The 13,256-nt window shown below is 40.6% G+C and overlaps 1 protein-coding gene across 1 annotated transcript in view; it reads left to right on the forward strand.

The window, feature by feature from the left end:
• Positions 1-13,256, forward strand: part of KAT6A (lysine acetyltransferase 6A) — a 28,844-nt gene continuing 15,588 nt past the window's right edge. Inside the window, exons 1-7 of the mRNA XM_072357224.1 lie at positions 1-116; positions 1,790-1,839; positions 1,951-2,721; positions 11,048-11,156; positions 11,628-11,743; positions 11,987-12,068; positions 12,841-12,976. Coding sequence (XP_072213325.1) covers positions 2,119-2,721; positions 11,048-11,156; positions 11,628-11,743; positions 11,987-12,068; positions 12,841-12,976 — 1,046 coding nt within the window. The 5' untranslated portion in view covers positions 1-116; positions 1,790-1,839; positions 1,951-2,118. The remainder of the gene's footprint in view (positions 117-1,789; positions 1,840-1,950; positions 2,722-11,047; positions 11,157-11,627; positions 11,744-11,986; positions 12,069-12,840; positions 12,977-13,256) is intronic.

The following is a 13,256-nucleotide window of genomic DNA, read 5'->3' on the forward strand; positions in this document are numbered from 1 at the left end:
TGCTGCGCCCCCTCCCCCCGTCGCAGAGCTCCGGACCCAAGATGGCCGCCGTGTCAGTTTCGGGCTTCGCCGCCGTTCGGCCTTTGCTTCTTGGTTCCCGTCTCTCGCAGTCTTCGGTGAGTAGCGCCGGCGGGATCTTCCCGTCTCCGTCGCCCGGTGCCGGGTAACACGGGGACGGGCGTCCGGCAGGCCCCGCGGCCCGAGGAAGGGGAAGGCCCGCCGGGCTCCCCGGGCTCGCGGCCTGTTCCGGCCCCGCCGCCGCTCTGCGCCAGGCCCGGACCCGGCTGCTCGCCGCCCTGGGCCCTGCCGGGCGCTCAGCTCGGACGGGCGCGGATGAGGCTCGCGGTCGGGCTGCGGGCTCGCGGTCGGGCTGCGCTTCAGCTCCGGCGCGAAGGAGCGCGGATGAGGCGCGCGCGGGCCCGGCCGGAGCGGTGCAGGCGCCGGGTGCGCTGCCCGGCCGCGGGGGGGTGGGGAGCGGCGCGGCGCCTGGCTGGTTCGGGCGCTGCGGCCCGGGCACGCGTCTCCCGATTCCCCGGTGCGACTCTCTCGGCTGAGGCGGGGCGCCGCGCTTGGGGCCCGTCCGGGAGAGGGATGGGCTTGAGCTGTAGCAGGTGCAGGGCCGTGCTCCGCGCGCTGAGCGAGCAGCGTCGGGACGGTCCTGGCGTCGCCCCGGTCTGACCGGGCGGTTACGTAACGAGCCGGGCCCGGAGCCGTGCCTTCTGTGGTTGCTGCCGGCTGGGTATAAAAAAAAGGAAAACTCCAGGCACGGACGTTAGTGCTAAACAGTAGTTTTGAGTCCTTCTGGTACTGGCTGCCTGGAGCTGTGGAGTTTGATGTCTGTATGTAAATACGTTCAGTGCATTGATAACTTCCTGAATACTTGCTAGAAACCAAAATGGAAGAGAACGGTGCTGGCTGGCTTATGAATGAAACCTGCCTTGAAGAAAAATGTTATCCATTTTAATAAATAGATCGTGAATTCTTCAGGGTTTGTGTACTTTTACACAGGCGCTGTTACCACACTAAGGAAAAGTCTTTGTTGAAGAGAACTAAAGACTATGAAGTAGAACCCTTACATCTGCATCTCTAATTAGCAGTGACATAAGCACTCCTTTTTCATTTCTATATGATCACTTGTTACTTTGTCCTCAAGTGTGCTTCATCCGTGGAGGATTTTACTGTTGTCTCTTCTACGGTCTGTAGAAGTAGAATATTTAATTACAATCTCAAGCTGTGTTTTTACCTTTTTTTACCGATGGAACAACTGTCTCAGCTTTTCTCAGCAGGAGGGGAGTCAGGGCTACGATTTGTGCTCCTGGAAGAGTTCTGAGAGTTCCTCGCTGTTTGCTCAGGACTCTTGATTATTCCTACTGTTTTCTGTTCAAATTTCAAGCAGTGTGTGCAGAAATGAAAAGAGCTGCTGGTTTGGGTTGTTATTGTTTGGTTGTGGGTTTTTTTGCCAATAGATCCTTGACATATATATATATATTTAATGTTGGTGTAGGTTGTGCTCAGCATTGATATAAAAGTTGGAGTAGAATTTATGCCAACTTTATAGATCAAAACAAGAAGAGCACTTTTTTTTTTTTCCATCCTCAAGGTTGTATAGAATTAATTTTTCCAATATTAAACCACTGTTTCTCAGCAGTGAAGATAGAACCTTAATTGTTACTTCTATGTAACAACCGTAGTAACGGATTAAAACTTTGCTCTGTGTGTGCAGTGAATTAATGTTGGCTGTTATTTATGTTTTTTAATTGTTAATTTCAAATATCTCTTTCTCTTCCAGGTGTAACGTTACAGTTCTTCTAATTGTGAGCGTGCAGACCAGAAGCTGAGGTGAGATGCACTGAAATCTTTATATCTCTGTGGAAAAACCTTGAGAAGCTGTTACTGCATTTATTGGAGAGAATTAGGAAATTTCTAATTGTTTTGCTTTCTTCCCCCCAGTGTGACAACACTTAATGTTTGAGAAAGGAGAAGTAATTCAGAACAGAAAACGTGTATGCTATGGTTAGCTGTTTCCCATCATCCGAGAATCTGTTTTCCCATTGTGTGAAACTTGTTCAGCATCAGGATAAAGGATAACGACTCTATGGATATACAGAAGTCTTCACCATGGTAAAGCTCGCCAACCCCCTGTATACGGAGTGGATTTTGGAGGCAATCAAAAAGGTAAAGAAGCAAAAACAGCGTCCTTCAGAAGAAAGGATATGCAATGCAGTGTCTTCATCACATGGCTTGGATCGCAAAACTGTTCTGGAACAGTTAGAGTTGAGCGTTAAAGATGGAACTATTTTAAAAGTCTCCAACAAGGGTCTCAACTCCTACAAGGATCCTGACAACCCTGGGAGAATAGCACTTCCGAAGCCTCGGAACCATGGAAAGTTGGATGGTAAACCAAATGTGGACTGGAATAAACTTATCAAACGGGCAATTGAGGGCTTGGGTGAGTCCAGTGGCTCATCCTTGAAGAACATTGAGCGTTTTCTGAAAGGTCAGAAAGATGTGTCTGCGTTATTTGGAGGTAGTGCTGCCTCCATTTTTCACCAGCAACTACGATTAGCTGTCAAACGTGCAGTTGGCCATGGCAGGCTCCTTAAAGATGGACCTCTGTACCAACTCAACACTAAAGCAACCACTAATGCTGATGGGAAGGAGAGTTTTGAGTCTCTTTCCTGTCTGCCTCCAGTGTGTCTCCTTCCCCATGAAAAAGATAAGGTAAGACCCAATTTACTGGGCATTTTTGTACAGTTGGTGAAATGTGTCACTATACGATCACAGTTTGAGGTCAGTTTGTTTAACTTGCATCTGGTAAAACAGGAACAGCAAATGTACTTTAAGGATCCTTTGAATTTCTGAGCATGACCAGAGAGACTTGTATAGATGGTAATTTGTACATTGGACCTGGAAACTGCAAATGAAGTACTGTGGAGAAATTACCTCTTGTGTGCTCAGTACTGCTGTGTAGAAACATGACGGGCTTACCACGTGGTTACAATAGAAAAACAGGCTCGCTTGTCTCCTCACTTTAAGTTGCTTTAAAATAGGGTAGATTGGTAAAGCCAACTTGAGATTATCTTATTTCTGTGTTTTAATTTGACTGCCACTTTAAAAGCTTATCTGAGTACAGCTAACACTGCGAAGTACCAATGTGCTGCTGGTGCCAGATCTTGTCATAGAGGCTTTAAGCGTTCACAGTGAAGAATTCAGTTTTTGTCCTCATGCAGCTTTGTTGTTAAGTATGAAGAGAAGGTACATGGGTTACAGCAGTTGAAAGGAGGAGTGAAATCAGAGGATGTGGAGAGCAAAGGAAGTGCTGTAATGAGCAATCATGAGCTACTACTCTTTTGTGTGCCTTCTACCCATCCTTGAATGTAGCTCATTATATAAATCAAAGCACTTCTCTGTTGTTTTCTCCTATTTTCATGTTTCCTTTTTCCCCTTTCTTCCATCCTTCTGTGTGCCTAAGGTCTTTGACTCCTCTCCAGCCTCAAGATCAAGTTGTTGCATTGACACTGATACCCAGTCAGTATCTTTCCTATAATTTTCATACTGCTGTGGAAGCAGAGTAAGACTGAAGTCTTTGTTTATTCAACATCTATTTGCCACTAATCATATTTATGCAGGAGTCTCCAGGAGTTTTACAACTTAAAAATAACTTTTTCTATCCATAATATATATATTTTTGGATGGATTTTTTTGTTGTTGTTGTTGTTGACCTCTTCAGTGATGAGGTTTTTGAATGTTCTGCTCACAGTTTTCCTAATCAGTTTCACTCAGCAGGGGGAGGACGTATTTCTGATCTCTTAGGATTTGAAGACTTAAAGTTACTGTAGGAATCTTCTTCCTAACAAATCTGTACAGCTGCTTTGATACCAGTAAAGATTGTCTGAAATTTTAATTGTGGGTATTTTGTTATGGACGGAGTAGTTGATAGAGCTGTGTTGTAGGCTGGTGGAATGTAATAATATGCTGAAAATTCCAGTAGCTTTTTCAAGTTCTCCATCTAAATATGTTTCCTGTGTACTTCTTCAACTCTGTCTGAAATGAAATCAGCAAAGAAAACTGATAATAAACAAGTCTCATAGATGTGGGAGCTGGACTGAGGGTGGGATATACTAGCTATACATATTACTATTGGCTGTGTGTGTTTCACAGCCTAATCGGTCATCTGTCAAAACCCAGGACCAGTTTGATACTCTTTCAGATGAAGTGTTTCCTGTTTTTGTCATAGAGCAGTATAGATCAGATTGGCCGTTGATATGGGCTACCATAAATACTAAATCTTTTTGAGGTTTGTTTGTGTTTAGGCTGTAATATATTCTACTTATTTCTTCTTGACCTGCTCAAGTCTGAGGAGCTTGAATGCAGCATGGATGGTTGTTAGGTTTAGAAGGTCTTACTGTAAGCTTTTAAACATTAGCTATAGTAGAAATATTGCAGAGGGTTTCTTCACTCAATTCTGACTTATTTTTTTTTATCTTTAATATTAAGATTCCACATTTCTACTCTTGCACTGTCTTCATGCTGCGTAACTCATACTGAGTTTCATACTAAGTTTCTTGAGTAATTTTGAAGATATGATACAAAAACATGTATGTAAATTCTGTCAGCATTAGCTGGCATGTCAGTGGAAGCCAAAAGATCATTCCTGTTCTGCAGGATTTTTAACACATATTTTTTTCTTTATGCAGATGTTGTGATAATCTTCCTCCCTTCTACTGTCTTACTGCATCTCAACCAGTTAGGTGTGTGCAAATGCATGCTGAGGTGTAGTAGTTTTCTTGCTGGGTACTTGAGAGTGGTGAGGTTGTTTTGTTTTCGTTAAGGGAATTATTCAGCATAGCTTTTTCAGCAATATCACTTTTCTTTAGTTCAGCTCTTGATGTGGTTTTGGCAGTATGAACGAACCCTTGGTCTCCCAGAACTGCTAAATTCTACTGACATTTTTCAATAATCACTCTTATCTTCTTTTATCCTTGTACTGTTTGGTCTTTAACATCCTCTTGAGAACGCTTTATGTATTTGTGTCCAAACTTAGGATTCTTAAGGGTGCAATAGTTCATTGTTTCATTTAGAAAGTGCTTACCTGTCTGTGTTTGACAAAAGCATCACTTGGTTTAGGTACCTAAAAGTAAATATTCAGTTACGTATATTTGCCTGTGTGAAAGTTGACACTTAAACTTCTTAAATAAAATTAATATAAAACGGTACCGTAGAAGTTTGTTTCGTAAATATTATTTACTTTTTTTCCACCATCTTTCTTCCTCGACTTATGTAAATACCACATCACAGTACTGAGGGTGCAAATTACGATCAAGTTATCATGGTTCATCAGGTATCAGTGGTGTGCTGATGGCAGTAAAGTTTTGATATCTCTAGCCTAAAGACACAACTTGGATGAAAACAAGCAAATAGAGCAAAGCCCATTGATGGGTAGAGTCCAGTGCAGAAACTGGCTTATCTGTTAGTGACAGTGACTGACTAAAAAAATGATAATTGTCTTTGAGTGACCTTCACTTTAAGGAAGAAACACTTTTTTCTTTCGGTTTCCATTACTTTAGGAGGTAGAATGGGAATTGCACTTCATTGTATCGTAGTAATTCTTCTGACTGTAACTGAATTTGGCATTGATTGTGTGGTAAGTAACAGACTGGTAACATCCACACAAAGGAAGAAAGGTAGGAGAGGGAATAGCAAATCGTTGCAGTACCTAGATGTAAAGGAAAGAGAGGACTGTTGAGTTGCTGCTGCTTGCCTAAGTACCAGGCAAACACCACCTCTTCAGAATACCTGTATGTGAGGAAGCATAGATGGCAGGCCTCTTGTGTTGGGTTAGCCAAAGAGATGGTGAGCATGGAGCAAAGAACATTGTGCACTGAGTCAGTTATCTGTTAGTGGCTTTTCTTCCCACATCTGTAGGGAGCGAACAATACAAGCTAGATTCCAAATAACGCAATCCCACAGTTACAGTGCAGTTTCCAGTTACACTGTGAGACAGTCTTATATGCCATTTAAAACTGGGATGTGGTAGATGTAAATACCAAAATATTGACTCTCCTGGCAGTGCAGCCAGGAGAGAAAAAAACATTCAGAAAGTGCTCCCTGGAAAACAAAAAAGTGAGGAGTGTGCCTCTGGCTGAAAGAGAACAAACACTTCAGAGTAGATTCCTTGTGCTGGTTTTTCATATGTTCTTACAGCATGTCTGTTTCTCAGTTTCAGGATGTTAACTGTATAGGGGTTACTATAAATGCAGCATCTTGTAGGCTTTCCCTATAGCAAACAGTAGGTCTGAATCACCTTATCACATCGTGGTGTTTACCTAGTGAAGGCAAACTTCTTGTATCTTTTTGAAAAGTTGGTATGCTTAAAAGGCCTCATAGTTGTTTTGGAGGAATTAAGCATGCAGTTGTTGCTTTAACATTGTGTCTGTTTTGAGTAAATACCTGTTCATTCCATATCTTAAAACAAATTGCTGTCCCAGTACTGGTAAGGAAGTTATTTTTGGATTGGTCTGTTCTGGGTGGAGTACAAAAAGTATCAGCAACTGGAGCATTGTGATTCCATTTTGTGAGCTCACCAGTGTTCTCCACAGGTGCTCTTCAAGCTTTGGCTACCAGCTGGAGGAGGATTAGGATTCTCTCTCTTCCAGCTGGCTCCTTGGAAGAGTGGTTGTAGTTCTTTCTGTCTAAATAATTGTGGTTGATAACAGATGGTCTCCATCTGTACTCTGTAACTCTGGAAACCCAAGTGCTAAAAAAAATTACCTTGAACTTGATTTGCTTGATTAGTGAACAGGTGAAGTAGCTCATAATAATAGAGCAAATGTAAGCGTGTCGGAAATGTTACTATCATGAACAACTTTAAATGGATGCTTTGAAATAATGCCCTTAGGATGAAATAAAGCATGATGATACCAAGAGGTGATCTGTCAGAATTTGGAGAATTGTTAACTTAAGCAAAGGCTTGTGACTGTGGGAAGACATGAAGTGTTATGATGGAGTGATGGCAGTGGGGTACTGCTGAGGGAAAGGATTTGTAATGGCATGTGCTGACACACCTTCAGGTGAAGGTTAATGTTAACTTTCTAAAAAGTGTGAGATTGGACCACTGTGTTGGCTGAATCCCTGTTGATAGTTCATTTTGTTCTGGCAATTATTAATGGATATGGAAAGATGTATCTCTGAAGTTTGGCTATGAAAGGAATCTTATTTACTGCAGAGTCATAAAGCACGGACAGACAGGATGGATGGATGATGGAGAACATTGCTAAATAAATGACAGCTTGACTCCAGAGTTAAATGTGTTATGTAACAAGGGAGGAAACAGCGGGGAGGAAGAAAATAATCTGCTGTCATTCTGCCCTTTCCCTGCTTTCCCAGCAATTTTGTGTTATGTCAAAGTGATGGTAGAATAAAACAGTTTTAGGCTTTCCTTCCATTTAAACATGCTTCCCTAAGACAGACTCAGCTAAGTGAGTTAGAGACAGAATATCTCCATAGGCAGACATACACGCATGTTGTTTTAATAGGCACACAAAAGGCTATTACAGTTTACTTATGTTTTCTTCAGCACAAAGTTTACTTTAATATTATTTCCCAAATTATGTTGGTTGTTTTGTTTTGGTTTTGGTTGTTGTTTTTTTTTCACTATGTACAATAACAACAAAACATTATCTGTAAAAGAGCTTTGGTAACCTGAAACCCAGCCCAAAGCAGCACCATACCAGTTACTGGGAAGAAAATTTATGCCAACCAAAACCAGGACAGAGGCTAACAAAAACCTATGGCCTAGCATGAATTCTAAGAAGCCATCTGTCAGTGCTCCTAGATAGGAACTTCTGGCTAGGATTCTAAGATACTGTAGTGGCAGTGGTTCTCTAAGCACTGATTATGGTAGATTCTCTCACTGGAGAGCTGATAAACATTCAGGATGTCTTAAACAGCAAAGTAAAAAAAAAAAAGAAACAAAAAACTGGGGGTGAATGTGTGTGTTTCTTTTACTCTAGCTTTGTCTTTACACCTAAGTGATGCCAACAGGCAGATGTGTAATGATGGAGCAAACACAGTCCTGGTATCTAGTGAGTCTGTGGTACTAAAATGTTTGCAGTAGGTTGTGCGTTCAGGTTATTGACAATTAGCACTGACAGCGTGGGCTGCAGAGTTTGCTACGAAAGCTTATCTGTCAGTTTTGAGTAGCTTCCTAACTCAGTTTTCCTGAATTAAGAAGAGAAGAGCAGATGGATTGGCCAAAACTGATTTTGTTTGTTTGTTTGTTTGTTTGTTTGTTTGTTTCTTCTCCCCCTTAGGTACATTTTTGAAGTCTCCTAAAGGGAGAGGATATGGTTTGTGTAGAGCATGTTTGGTTTGTAGACATCCTTTGTATAGTAACAACATGTGTTTAGAGGCTGGCAGCCTGTAAGACACTGTCAGTCTAATTTTTTCTGGCTTCCTCCCTCACTGAGTCTGGTGACATCATGCAGATGGATGCTCTTGTGAGAAAAACAGCAGAAGGAGTTGAAAGTCTGCCAAAAATTTGCTGTACGAAACTGAGCTGGCTGCTTCCAGTCTTATTTTCATTCTTATTGTGTGCTTGCGTTTCTCACTTGCCAGGATGTTCTTTGCTGAACAAACAGAGCAGCAGTGAGGTCTCTCCCGTCTTTAGCATAACACCCTTCACTGAGAAGCTTTAGAGGAGTAGCAGTTCTATATCTGTTCAACATCATTTCAATTTAATTAATTATTCTAAAACATTTTGATTTCTAATAGTGCCTAATTCCCCGCAAACTTGAACTGTTTGCTTTGTAAGTCTTGTTAAATGTGTGTTTGCAGTCTGTCTTATGTGGTAAACGCAGGAAAACATCAGAATTGTGAAGGTTAGCTTTGGAAGGATCAAAGACTGGACAGTGATTATGTGTGAGCATGCAGATTTGAAGGACTTTGGGAATGGGGCATGCAGATGTACCACCTAGAAGAGATGAAAAAGATTAACCTAGACTGTTGGTCCTTACAGACGCCTTATAAAATTCTCTTTGACTGAATAAATAATTCTCAAACTTCCTGCAGAGGATCCTTGAAATATTTTGCTGCTTTCCTGAAAAACGGTGTGAATGTTGCAGCTTTGCTAGAAGGTTGCAGCTTTGCTAGAAGGTTGCAGCTTTGCTAGAAGGTTGCTTTCACAAACTATTAGTGTAGCTGTTGTTAAATGAGGCCTGCTGTGTTTGGGGAATTTTTAATTCTTTTTTTGTGAAATCCTATGTCAGTCTGCAGAAAACTGCTTATATATGTATAATATATATATAAGGTTTGGCTTATATATATATTATAAATATATAAGGTTTGGCTACTTGATCATTTGAATGACTTTTATGTGCGAATAATCTTTTCCTGCAAATTAGGTTTTCTTCTGGCTATCGTTAAACTTTGCTCTAGCTGTATGAAGTTTGTAGAGGTGGTGTTGGATAGAAACTTGCATGGTGTGATTAGAAATGAAATTAGGCACTGATTAACGTTAATAAGCGATTTTCAAATACAAGTGCAGTGTAACTGAGACATTTCTGTGTTAAAAGATGACAAAGGATCCCTAAACAGGTGATTTTTAGCCAACATTACTGGGATGACTGTGGGTGGAGAATCCTTTCCTGACTTCCTGTGGAAGTGAAGATGCTGTCTTTTCCTCACCCGCTTGAAGACTGTGTGCTTTGCATAGCTATGTACAGTTACCAAAGGCAAGGATAAATACTTGCAGTCAGGATGTGGGATGTTAGGCTTTGGTTCCCCAGCAGTCATTCCTTGCTGCGTGGCCTAGTTCAGACTGAATTTATTCTGGTTGCTTCCACCTAGTGGCTGTTTTCAGGTGCACATCTCAGCCTGTAAGAATGCTGCATCTGTACATCATTGTAGGGACACAGCTTGAATCTCCCCGTTTCTGTGTGAATGAGAAGCAATATAGAACAAGGTGATTTCTGCAGGGAACCATTCTGGATGTAGCTGTTTCTATAATCTGTAACATGATACAGCCGTGCAATGTATGTTCCTGGAAACCTGCCATAATCTAACTTCTTTTCGTGGCTCCATGGTTTTAAATGTGATTCTAACAAATGCTTTTATTTTGTATGCTCACACAAGTCAAAATTTCTACTTGTGTCTTTGCTCTTAAAACTGTAAGTCACAGACTTTTCTTGGAAAACACAGAATTGGATTAGAAAGAAATTCCTAATCCGGCACTTAATGTTACTGTAGGCAAGGCTGTACTTTCCCTCTCATTAGTTGATCAAGTATTTTTAATTTAAGCCAATCAGTTTACTGTGCTCATTACTTCTTTGAGGAAGCTGTTACAGAATGCCAGTCCAACGGCACAAGAACTTTACAAGTATTGCTGACTGGTTAATATCGAGCTATGATTTTGCAAGTGTTGTTCCTTATCTTAAATATCTCTTAGGGAATGTTTAAATGACCTGAACTTTTCCAGAGGGGACAAACCTTTTCATGTGCTGCTTCTGAGTGCTAAATAGGACACTTGTGTAATTTCTTGCGCAGAAATGTCCTTTTATTTTCACTTTTCATCCACATGTTAATGGTATCGTAGTAGTTATTGTTCCATGTGATACATTTTATTTTAGTTAATAAAACACTTCTGAGACAGTGGCTGCCTGGATACATGAAGGGAATTTCTAAGATTGCTGTGTTCTGGGATCATGTGTGTGTCACCTCATAGCTCCTTCATTTGGTGACAAATTGAGACATCAACATGCTCTAATTTTCTTTCTCTTACATATTAATTTGCTGCTCTTGCTTTTCCAAGTTTCCTCTAGTCCTGGAATTCTGTTTTCTTTTCTGTTTGAGCCTGGAATTCTTTCTCTTTAGCATTCTAACTTTTCTTTGGGTTACAGTGTTGGTGCAGTATTTACTGTGTGGTGAGAACCAGCGCAGTGTGCAGTACATAATATTTACATGTGATGTAAATGCCTACGTGATTTGGTGTATTATATAATTTGCTGCTTTGATATACTGAGTTATTTTGTTGTCTGTTTTTCTCGTGTAGCCGGTTGCTGAACCAATTCCAATCTGCAGTTTCTGCCTTGGTACAAAAGAGCAAAATCGGGAGAAGAAACCTGAAGAGCTTATCTCTTGTGCTGACTGTGGCAACAGTGGTAGGTGACCACTTACATTGCTGCTGGTAATAACCCAGTCACCTGTGGCAGAAAAGTTTAGTGTAGTGACTGACACTGATCCATGCGTACTGGGAGTATGCATCTGTGACATGATATAGTTAGTTGAACTGAATCTCTTGGTTCTAGAGACACTTAAGTTAACCTAACACACAAGTAGTTCATTTACTCCATGGAAGTTTCTGGAAAAAATCCAGTAATGATGACTAGCATAACTTAATTAAGTTATGAAAAAATATCTTGGTGTGCTTTTGAACATGGCCCTGCCATTTACTTTCTAGGGCGCTATGTAGAAGTGGATAAGAGTAGGTGCATCTATAAACAGAAGCATCTGAATAATCACATTTCTTCATGGAAATATGTGATTAACAAAGTGAACTCTCTGTGAGCTATCTGTGATCATTAGCAGCAGTAGGGTGGTTTTACTTGTATCACATTCTCTATTTCCTACAGGTCATCCTTCTTGTTTGAAGTTCTCACCAGAGCTGACAGTTCGAGTCAAAGCCTTGCGATGGCAATGTATTGAGTGCAAAACCTGCAGTTCCTGTCGAGATCAGGGCAAAAATGCTGTGAGTACAGTAGAGTATGGTCTGATTTAGTATGACATCAGCCTTGTGAATGTTCTGTTAAAATATAACATAAAACAATTCTGGAGTTAAGTATTTGAAGCTTCTGTTTTATAGTCTTTCTGACACCTGTCAAATACAGTGTCAGTAGTGTGAGAAATACATGTGTATTCTCCCAGATGGTGACAAATTAATGGAGAGATTTATGCACATCAAAAAGAGATTAAGTTTATCTGTCTTCAACAGGATAACATGCTATTTTGTGACTCATGTGACCGTGGCTTTCACATGGAGTGCTGTGATCCTCCTCTTACCAGGATGCCAAAAGGTGAGGAGTTTGTGATGAAAGCTGTAATTTAATGTGGTGTAAGAAGAGATCAGTGGCTAGAAAGTGCTTCAACACACTTTATTCTCTTTTAGCTACTTCTAACTTGCTCTTTTCGTTAGTGCTTTTCAGGCATTAAAAACTAAAGTTTTCTTTGGGAAGGGTCAGAGCTGAACATCCAGAATTTCCCCTGTCTGTTTCTGCTTCCTATACGTTATTTTCTGTGAAGAATTTTGAAAAACAAAGACTTCAAGAACTGAGGGAATAAAATTGATCCACGCAGATTAAGGTGGTCAGCTTTGATTTGAAAGAATAGCTTTGTACGTCAGAAAGAGTTTGGCTTGTATGTTTTTGAAACAGTATTTGCTTGGACAGTAGAGAATCCTGGAGTGTAACCAAGCTTGTTATTTCCATCAGAGTACAGGTTATCTGTGGAAGGTTCTTCTTGATAAATGAAAAAAAAAGTCCTATATAATAAATAATAAATAATAAAATGATACTTTTTTACATTTTTTCTGACAATGTGCTACCAGTTCAAGAGGCTTCTTAAATGGATGTGGGAAATATATCGTGATGGGGTATGAGGGAGTGGGAATTAACCAAATATGAATTTAGATTGCTGGTTTATGCGTAACTTTCCTTACATGTGTATCTGTGGAGAGGACCTTTGATCCTATTCTTACCCTTTCTTTTGGAAAGCCTGGGGCCTTTAGTTGTACCTTTCTTCAACGCTGATGTTCTTTGCATTCAGTAGTGGAGACTGTGTGTTTTATAGGTATGTGGATATGTCAAATATGTCGGCCACGTAGGAAAGGAAGAAAACTTTTACACAAGAAGGCAGCACAGATAAAACGACGCTACGCTAATCCAATAGGACGTCCCAAAAACAGGTTAAAGAATCAAAATGCAACGTAAGTTTCTATATAAAGAGGAATGAGGTGTGTGATTCTGTAGGACAGTGAGCATTTCTGAAGTGTCATGTCTGCTTTCCGTGAGATTTATTTATTTTTTTTACAATGAAAAGTTTTTCATTTTTCTTTAATACAAAATTTCTGAAGGGTTATGTAAAAGAATGAAGCAATCTCACGGTTTATTTGTGCCTTGATTTTTTTCATTATTATTCTTTGCAATAGCTCGCTGTTTTGTTACAAACTGTTCCTTCTAGTCATTGATTTATTTTGCTGTTTTTGT

Source organism: Excalfactoria chinensis, chromosome 25, assembly GCF_039878825.1.
Source record: "Excalfactoria chinensis isolate bCotChi1 chromosome 25, bCotChi1.hap2, whole genome shotgun sequence".
Lineage (NCBI taxonomy): Eukaryota > Metazoa > Chordata > Aves > Galliformes > Phasianidae > Excalfactoria > Excalfactoria chinensis.